This window comes from Rhododendron vialii, chromosome 13a (genome assembly GCF_030253575.1).
Source record: "Rhododendron vialii isolate Sample 1 chromosome 13a, ASM3025357v1".
NCBI lineage: Eukaryota > Viridiplantae > Streptophyta > Magnoliopsida > Ericales > Ericaceae > Rhododendron > Rhododendron vialii.
Window position 1 is genome coordinate 25,561,666 of NC_080569.1, and position 10,806 is coordinate 25,572,471.

At 35.5% G+C, this 10,806-nt stretch overlaps 1 protein-coding gene across 1 annotated transcript; it reads right to left on the bottom strand.

Moving 5' to 3' along the window:
* Positions 1 to 4,127: 4,127 nt before the first annotated feature.
* Positions 4,128 to 7,791, bottom strand: LOC131312284 (F-box protein At5g03100-like). Its single transcript, XM_058339941.1, has 3 exons — positions 6,440 to 7,791; positions 5,365 to 5,544; positions 4,128 to 4,742 (listed from the first exon to the last, which is right to left on the bottom strand). The coding sequence occupies exons 1-3, from the start codon at positions 7,448 to 7,450 to the stop codon at positions 4,440 to 4,442; spliced, it is 1,494 nt and encodes a 497-aa protein (XP_058195924.1). The 5' UTR covers positions 7,451 to 7,791; the 3' UTR covers positions 4,128 to 4,439.
* Between the last annotated feature and the right edge of the window lie 3,015 nt (positions 7,792 to 10,806).

Here is a 10,806-nt window from a genome sequence, read left to right on the forward strand (position 1 = left end):
GCTCCAAAATCCAAATAATGAACAGTCCGACTATAGGATAAAAAAAAAAAACAAAAACAGTCCGACTACACGATCTATGCAAGTGGAGTGGAGTGCAATTGGTATTTTTCTTATACTCTCATGCACATAGACAGGATTTGTTTCTCGTAAATACTCATTTCCTCTCCAAGTCCCCTAGATAGAGATAGATAGATTAGGTTTAACAAATGACAAAAAAGAAGATCGCAATGTGGAGCCCACCAAAGGTCTCATCCAAACGATTTGAGCCGTTCATTCGATTTAAATATTTTTTCGAGGGCTCCCGTGAAAAATGAACTCAATCCGATGCCAATATTCGTATAAGTGCTCGATCCAATCATCCAACATTTTATTCAGATTATAGGATCGAACCCATAGTTCTAGGTCGACAAACTTTCTGATAAATGAATGGACCATGGCTGTAACGATCCGGATTTTTGACCCAATTTTTTTTCTAAATATAATATTATTAGAATTATTTTCCTTAATGCAATTCTTTTTTTTAAATACAATTATGCATACAATATATACATGCATTCTTTTTTAAATTTTTCTACACATACATGCGTACATGCACATTCCTTTCTCCTCTCTCACCTCAAACTCTTTCCGTCTCTCCGTCTCCTACTCAGTCTCTACTTCCTCCCTAACCCTAAAACCAAGTCAAATTCGTTCATTCCAAATCTCATGAACCCAACCCTATTAAATTCATTCTTATTCTCTTTTACCAAAATTTTCCTATAAATACCCCACCCCATTGACCCACGAAATTTACACTACAATATTCCCCACGCCTACCAGTCCAAAAGAGAGAGAAAACCAAGTTTCAATCCATAGAGTTTTAGAGAGAGAAAGGAAGAGAGAGAAAAGTGGGTTTCGTACCAAGACCCAACCAAAACTCAATCCGACCATTCCAATCTCTTCCTTCTACGTCTAGCATCACCAAGCATCGTCCAATTTGATTCCAAAGTCTCCCGATCAAAAAAATCCAAAGTCTTCTTCCCCAAAATTCAAGATTCGTTTTTAAATCAATTCGATCCGATTAAAGGTATTATAATCCATTCCAACCTCTTCTCTAAGTATATTAAGTGTTTATATGCTTAAAACTATGTCCGGAACGAAAAAAATATAATTTACCGCACGTTTTCTGCCGTATTCACCAATTTGATATTATTTTTGAGCCCGATATCTTATTTGTAATTATTTACGACGAAGAAGACCTATGTGGTATTTATTTTAAAATCTTTTTGATATTAATATTATGAAAAACTACTGACTTGATATTATTTTCTTACAATACAATATCATCTTAGTATAAAACGAATTAATTATATCAGTTTAATTTATCTAGTAGATTGAGTTAGTTTAAATGTTTCGAAACAACTTTGCGACCTTCCAAACATCATTTTTGACACCCGGAATATTTTTCCTAGACTTTTCACACCTCAAAGATCATAACTTGTTAAGAACATATTTTTTTAGTTAATTATCTATTTATTAAATTATTTATTATTTATCTATCAAAATTTACTAGCGAAAAATCTTTGCGACCTTCCAAACAACGTTTTAACACCCAAACTAATTTTTCCTCGACTTCTTGTATCTCAAAGATGATATCTTGTTAAATTAATATTTTTTTTATTTAATTTAATATTTATTGTTATTTCTATAGCGTTTCCAATCAAAAATTCTTTACGACCTCATAAACCTTATTATAAATGCCCGAATAATTTTATTTAGACTCCCTATGTTCTGAAGATGAAATTTTGTTAACCGTATCATATTTTAGTTTGTAAATTATTTATTATCTATTTACTTCACTTTCGGCCACTTTATTTAACGTCTTTATTTAAATTAATTTCGTGACCCTCCGAACCCAACTTTTGACACTCAACTGGTTGCATAGGACCTTTAGGACTCTTTATTAAGGTCATGATAAATATTTCAATATTTTTATCTAATTAATGTATTTAATTAATTTTAATTAATCTATTATCTTAGAATTAATTAATAAGAGCCCAAAAAAAAAATTTCCTTTTAATTCCTTTTAAAACTTTTACTTTATTATTGACGTTGTGACCATACAAGATTAAGGGTAACGGCTCGTTCATAATAAGTTGCGTGATTTTATTGTTTATTAATTGTTTTTAATTATTATTGATTGGTTGTATATTGCATCGATACTTGATTTGAATGCTAGATTGACCCTAGAGACATGGGGTGGTATTGCGAAATAGAATTCATTTAGACGATGCTAGATAATGGATAAACTGAAAAGTTTTTATTTTTAGATTTGCTTGCAGGCGGATTTTGGTGATTGTGATGAGATTTGTGATGAAAATAAAACTGGCGGGTGTCCAGTGATAAATTGATGAAAATAAAACTGGCGGGGGTCCAGTGATAAATTGATAGATTGGCGGGTGTCCAGTGATGATTGTGAAGTGATTTGTGAGGTGGTATATAAGATAGGCGAACCCTAGTTGTGATTCAGGCATGATAAGCTTTCCCCTTGTTATAGTTATTGGGATGCATACTCGGTACATAACTTAGGTGTATCTGCGACAGCAAAGGGAAGTGATCTCATGGGACCGAGCATGGCTAGCGGTTGGGGAGGAAAGATCTCGCGGAGAGATCTTAGATTTCACATTAGGTTATGAATAGTAATGAACTAGCTTATGTGGAGAATATTTGTTTGGCTTCTTCGATTCAATATTATCTTGTTACCTGCTAACTGTAAAGTAAGGGGGGTAGTTGGGTTGGATTATTCTACTGGGTGATTTATCACTCACGGATACGTCTGTATCCTAGCAAATCGTTTGCTTCGGCGATCAATTTGCCAGCGGGGGCAGGATTCAATGGATAGGATTCAAAGATGTTGCAGTTCAACACGGAAAAAATATCAGGAACAAAGATCAAGTATGTTTCGGATTTATATCAAGCCTAGAGTCAGCTCTGAGATTAATGTATTTTGAATCAGTAAATTTGTCTTGTGACTGTAATAGCTAAACTTTATTTTGAAAAATTATACTCCCTCCGTCCCTTTTTTTGTGTCCAGTATTCCATTTTGGATTGTCCCTTAATAAGTGTCCATTTTGTAAAGTTAGGGGGGTAAAAGTTGGTGTATTGTCTATTTTATCCCTAAAAGTAGATTTTATTTTCAAAAGTTAGTGAGTAAAAGTGTAATGATGATGGGTAAGTAGGGAAAGTGGAGGAAAAAGTTGATGTGAAAGGTGTAATGATGACGTCTTTTTAATAAGTTGGAGTTACGAAGCAGGACACTTAAAAAGGGACGGAGGGAGTATTTATTTAGCAAAGTTTCTTAAGATTTTATTTTATATTGCTTCCGAAAAGTCGGGGCGTTACAATGGCACGGATGATCCCGAGCCCTACCCACATTTCAATATTTTGTTATGCAGGACATGCATACTTGTTTTTTTTTTTTTTTTTGACCGAAAAGAAAACGCAAGTTATATTGATACAAATCAGATACAAATTGGGCGGCCCATAAGCCGACAAATAACAAATACAACAAAACAAGAACAAGAACAAAAAACAGAAACAAGAAGAACAAAAAACAAAAAGAAAATGCCACTCAGCTCCGATGTTGGACCCAACACTCCGCTCGTAGATTTTTTATTTATTTATAATTTATTGAAAATATTCATAATTTTTTATTGATTAAAAGATTGTTCTTTTATAGCATTGTTAGATTTTATCTAAAGGGGTTCAATGTCTACTCGAACCCAAAACAAACTTTACCAAGTCGAGTTGGTGTCTATACGTGACGTTTAAGATAGTACCATGGGTTTTGATATGAACCTTATATAACACCAATCGTACACAGCGGGCGCGGGGTTCTGATGTGCCTTTAATTCGGGCCTCGTCCCGAACTCGAAAACATAGTCTAAACATAAGAATTTTAGTTTCGTTGTTAATTTAGGCTGTTTCTATATGAGATAATATCGTGAATTTTGTGGAGGGGTTAACAGAAGTACATGAAAAGTATGAAAATAATCAGGTGAAGCAGCAAAATTCATCGCTCCAGGTCACCCCCTTTACAATTTTCATGGTAAATCGCCTCCAAAACAAGAAAAACACAGATTTCATACCAAAAAGAAAAAACACAATCTACTACCATAGTCCTACCACTTGTCCCTTGACATAAAACAATACAATAACATATAACAAGTGAACAAACTATTCGTCCCTTCGGGGAGATTCGATAAAATTGGAACAAATTATTCATAATCGATACTAACAACACATCTAGTATTATCCCGAAAGGAAAAAAGTACCTTCACTGAGATATTAGAATTACTTCTTCTTTTTTTGGCATAAAAAAAAGAATTTCATAGATAAATAAAGAGTCAATACATGAAAGAACATATTACATGATATTGGAATAACTTGAGTAGCCCATTTTACTCAGAGAACAAAACTACTGCATGGGGAGAGGATCTTGGAAAGCTTAATAGCTTTTGAGCTGCTTGGGTAAATTCCTTTTGCCAGTTATTGCCTTCCATTCTCGCAGTGATGACCATCTTTTGAAGCACCCTTGCATTCTCCAATATAAATTGTACGAAAGACAAGTAGTAGTCAACTTCATGCTGTCCAAAACCGATAAACTTAACTTTCTGGAGACGAAACAGCAAACAAGTGAAAGGCTTCTTTCTTGATGTCCAATAGTGCTTTCCATCAAAATTGCAAACTTTGTCCGAAAAGTACTGCAAACGAAGAGTACATGAGATTATGCATAAGCTTAAGGGTGCCAATGCAACTTTATGAAAGAATGACATCTAAAGCTCATTGAGAAAGGATTAGAAGTCTACTTCAGTGGTCATCTACAAGCGTATTATGAAGGCATAAACATGATGGGGAAATATTCGACAGAATAGCATCTAAATCCAAGAAATGGCTCTCTCTCCACCACCCCCCACCCCACAACCAACAAATTCTTGCATCTGTCAAATACAAGCGAGTGGAATCACCAACTATGGAAAAGAAACTGGGAGAGAGAGGGGGTGGTTCTAGGAACCCCAAGTGAATAAAGCCGGTAAGTTCACATATCAAGAATTAAGCTAAAAAAAATGCCCAAAAGGGAACACATCAACCAGTTGGGCCCACTCTTGCACAATAATAACCAATTGGGTGACTCTTGACTTGCAGATGGGTCAATCCTTGCAATGTGTGGATTCTCGAACGCTTTCTCTGCTTTAATTCGTAATCTTAATTTAAGCAAAGAAATGATAATTAATTCATATTTCCAGAAGTCATTCTTTACGTATCTTGTGAAATAACTCCAAGAGAATCCTTATACAATAAAAACAGAATCGGGATAAAACACACCTCACAACTGATGGTACTGGGTAGTGGCACAGACACGACCAATGTCTCCAGATTAGGTGAACTTTGCAACATGTGTGCTATACCAGGGAGGAGTGCTTTTGTGATACCTGTATCAAGAGTTAAGCATTCACACTTCAACAGTGGAGAGCGCAATCCTTTTCCTTCCATTATGCATAGTACCTTCGCCCATCACAGAAAAATAGAAAAGAACAAAAACAAGACAAACAATTAGAAGATTTTAGAAGCTTGTTCAAAATCTTTCATAAGGTATTTTGCATACTACGAGGCACGGAGTATACTTGTATCTTTGTTTAATTCCCCAACCATGTTTCACTTTCTGTATTGGAACAACATGTCACAACCATAGTTTGAAAAGCCAGGTTTGGTTTCGTAGCGCACAAACTGATTAATCATTAATGTACTGTCAATACAAGGAAGCACAGGCTTTGCCATTAGATATTATACTTTTTCCTTTTCTAACACAGATGACTCGAACTCATGATCTATTAGTTCGTTAAACAACAAAAAGACTTGCAACGAATTGAATCAATCGAATCTTCCAAGACAACTTGACAAGAGACATATGAAAAGATCTGCAACCGTTGAACACTTGGAAAAGTAAAAGAACATTCTTCATAACTACCGCTTTATGCGGGCAGTGATATCCTCCTAACTTAATAAATATGCACAAACATTGGTGGATTCTTTTGGTATTCTATGATTCACCTCCCAATACTGAGTAGGTAGTCCAATAATTTCAAATTTTATCTTCTTGGTAAACTGATTGGGAGATGTGGAGCTGTAGGTCGGATTACTATATAAAGCAGAGTTGCTTCTTGCTCGTGTAGGAAGAACTTTGAAGAGCAAATAGAACCATTATCCTTGATTTGAAAACTCAAGTGTCTGAATACAATTGTGCAATTCCAAATAATCACTGCCATTATCTTAACCAACACAAAAATCAATCTTACAGACGGTATTAATTTTTTAGGGTTAGAAAGCACTTCAATAGTCAGTTAAGTTATAAAGCACATAGAAGTGAATGGCACAAGCAAAAGTTTCTCAAGAGACCAACCTGTATAGCCCAATTGCCTAAAGTTATCTTCTTCACATGAACAAGGCTCTGGAGAAGTTCTTTTAACATTGTTGGGTACCAATCATAATCATCTGGGCCATATGAATAAATCATCACATTAAATCTGAGGATAGCATCAACCAAAGATGATACATTCCCCACACGAAACATTTTATGAACTGAAACACCCAAAATCTCCAACGAGTGAAGATGGGGAGCTGAAATTTCCAACAAAGCATGGTGTCCGCCATAAATTTGATATTCTTTTTCTTGTTCCCAAAAGTCTCTCACTATCAATTTCTTCACACTTGCATTACTAACATGCAAACGATTGAATCCATAAACGTCATACAACTCCAGAATCTCCAACACACGACTACCCGTTAATATCTTCTGAATCACATCTTCACTCAATTTCACGCGCCCAATCGACAATTTCTTCAGCGAATTCCAGCAAACGACTCCTTGGGGCTTCAAATTGCATTGGGCAAGCTCCAATGCCTTGAACGATGAGTTAGTATAAAGAAGTTGTGGTAACAAGTAACTATCACCCTCACGCAAAACACCCAATGAATCCTCGAAGACAAGTTGAAACTCCTCCACCCCCTTCCCTATTGCGAACTGAGTCCACATATTGTAACTGGAAGGGTACTCCGGCTCGTACACAAACCGAATCGCCAGTTTCTTGAGCTTAGAACAGTTGCAAAGAGCTAGGGTTTTGTCAACGAATGCAACAAACTCATCATCGCCTGTGTGTGGAGGATCAAGGATATGAAAAACAAGGGAAGTGATGTAAGTCCACAGGAATTGCCACCGTTTGGACAAAACCTGGGTTTTGACGGCGTCTCCGATTGGTAAGAAGGAGAGAAGGTGAATGAGCAAAGAGTCGGGCAATGTGGTGAATGGGTCGACGACGGCAGTTTCCCTTATCCCGCCACCACTCCTCCGCCGTCCGTCGGGAGAGTGCACGGGTCTGTTTCTTTTTGTCAACGAATTGCTCGGCGATGACATGGTTTTCAAACTCTTGTTCTGCTTCAGGATTACCGTTCTGAAAGCTAGGGTTTTGAAATGAGGAAAAACAACGATGGAATTCTAAAACGACCCGATTATTACTAGGACTTCAAAACCCTAACCTTTTCTCAGCAGATGTAACTTGGTAGTTACGAAGTGCATAAATGCTTATAGTAAGTGGGAAACGAGCGAGTGAATACCTTCGTTTTTAGCCATAGCGGCCGGCCGATCGGGTCAGATTCTGAAGGGGGAGGTGGCACAGAAGCACGAGATTCAGGGGGGTTTCCGGGCACGAGATCCCCTGTCCGACACTCCGAACAGGGGCTTCCGACCCCTTCTCGGTATTAATCTCGCAAATCAACGGCTGAGATGTATCAAACATTTTTCTTCAAAATAACGTTGTTTTGAGAAACTAATTTCGCCGCCCACTTGCAGAGTTCATAATTAAAGTAAAAGTAAAACTCTATATTGGCTAACTCCGAAAGAGTAAATAGCATTTCGAACATGAAATTTTACGAGTAAACCTCCAGGTGTATGTACTTTTTTATTTTTTATTTTACCTTCTAATCATTAATTTTATATTTTTAGTATTACTAATTTCAAAGGGAATGCGTAAAGAGGAAATTCCTTCAGTATTCCTCATTCAGTTTTGAAATAGAACAACCTATTTGGGACGGATAGAAATTTGCTTTAGTGTTCTTTTATTTTTATTTTATTCCTTGTATTTGTGATAGGGTAGCTCACTCGATAGCCAAAAATGCCCTATCTCTTGGGTCCCATTTTGTTAAAGTTTTTATTTTTTTAAGTACTTATTTTTTATTTTATGAAACATGTCATTCTCTCATAATGCATCACTTTTAATTCCAAAAACAAATATTTATTTTCTTAGCAAAAAATAAGAAAAAATAATTACTTAATCTTCCTCTGGTTTGGATGGGTGACTTCCTAACTTGGGCTTAGTTGGCAGCGTGTTGAATGTAATATTTTAATATTATGTAAACACCTCGATAGGGAAGCCTCCCTCGATGTTTCTTTGATGCAGTAGTAATAAAAGTAATCTATTACCGATTGAAAAAAAAAATCTTTCAATATGAGTGTTAAAATATATGCAATGTGGATCTTGTTTGATAGATTTTTATTAGTCCTATTAAACAAAGTTTTTAAAATCACATAAATTTCATAAATCGAAAGATATAAATATTTTAAAATGGCACAGAATTCCAAAAAGACCACTCATTTTGGAACGGAGGGAGTAGCAGTAAAGATGCAGGTGAATGAATGTTGAACCTATATTTGAGGGAAATCGAATTAAGTCGCACAAAGACAAAGTGTGATTAAAGAATGGTATGAATAGCTGGGACATTTTGGTGAAGAGTAGTTTTGGGTGAACTACGTAGTATAAGATGAAGCTATTTTTTCACTTAAGAGTGGGCTTGAACAAATTTGAGAATTGAGAAGCATTTTGGGTTTTGTTTGATTTGGGAAAAACTATGCGGATAATGATTTCTTGAAGACCTACGCATTCTCATGTGGCTCGTCATACCATCACTTTGGGTAAACTAGCAAGTGGAAGGGCAAAACATGCACTGCACCTGGCTTGCTACAGGAGTGGGGATGGTGTTGTGCAGTGTGCAGTGGTGTGCGCAGTACCGTGCTGTTCACTTCTGAGCAATTGGATCGTGCATCCGACGGCTCGGATCTCATCTCGGCAATGAATGGTTCTTGATCGTTAATTGCATCTAAGTTGTCAGATGTACGATCCAATGACTCGGAGGTGCGATGTTACGCATACCACTGCACAACACCAAGCCCAATTAGATTATTACGGCAAAGTAGAATTGCTACAATGGTCGGGCTTTTTTCCTTGCCAGTGTTCACACGCTACTACAGAGTATACTATTACTTCATTCGTCCCAAATTGTCCGCCCCTTACGAAAAGTTGTGCAATATTTATTTAAAAAATAAAATACTTCCAAGTATCATTTTTTCAAGTTTTACACCAAATTAAAGTACTTCAAAAGCTCCTTAATATGGTGCAAAGAAATTTTAAAAATGATGCGCGGAAGTATTCTATTTTTTGATCTTAAAATTGCACTTCTTTTAGTAGAGATCCATCAATTTGGGACAAAGGGAGTATTATAATACAATGACAAAAGCTCCTTAATAACAAAGGGAGTATTATAATACAATGACAAAAGCTCCTTAATATGGTGCAAAGAATATAGCCGAACATTGGAGTATAGCCATTTCAAAAATACAAGAATTTTATTTTTTGTGTGTTTTTAACTAGAAAATATAAGAATTAAATTTTGAAAGACATTGGAGTAGAAAAGTAGAAGTAGAAAAGACGAACAGTTTAATACTCCATCCACTATACAGTTTGAATAGAGAGGCTGATTCTTTTTGATTGGGCAAAAATGGATAGCCAAATTCCAAAAGTGAATTTTGTGATTTTATTTGATCCAAAATTTGATTAGCCTGATGATAAGCCAAGCCTGAATTTTTTTTCAGACGTGGTGAGTTTTCTATGGATAAATAAAACTTCCTTCGATCACTATTGCTTCGTGATGACATGGTTTTGAAACTCTTCTTCTGCTTCAGGGTTGGTTTTTCGCTCAGTGTGTTTTTTTATTTATTTATTACAGAAGCACAAAAATAAAGATTAAAGTCGAGAAAGTGCATTAAAACCAAAAAATGTTCAAAAAAGACGGAAAAGACAGTTTTTGTCTTTATTCATTAAGGTCCACGTAAAAGACCAAGTTTCTTTTATGAACATTTTGTTACTCCTCACGTCAAGACGAACGATGTGATGTAAAATTTATGACGAAAATCTAACGAAAATATATATAGCTAAAAAATAAGTAAACAAGATGTCCTGACAAATTGTTTTCTCAAGTATTTTGAAACCATCTATTATTTCTCAAATCTAACATTATTTTCAACAAGCCAACACAAGTGTTCCAATTTTTCGCAGTATTAGTGGAAACATATACAGGACATGTATACTAGTTAAAATGACTCGAACTCCAAACAGAGTTGGGGAGTTTGGATCCATTAATTTTTTATACAAACACAAAAAAACATGACTCAATAATACAGAGAAACAAATGGAATGAATAGGAATTGGACATTAGTAACCCGATACATAAATAACTGTTTAACTTTATGTGTCAAGTTATTAATTCGCAATGGTTTGACTCGAGCACGACACAATATAACACATGATACAATATTGCAATGCCAACTATATACGGAGTTTCTTTTTTCTTAGTTTTATAATTCATGTCATTGTGATGCATTGAAAATATAATCAAATTTTTATGGATCAAAAAGTTCATGTATAACATTGTTAGATT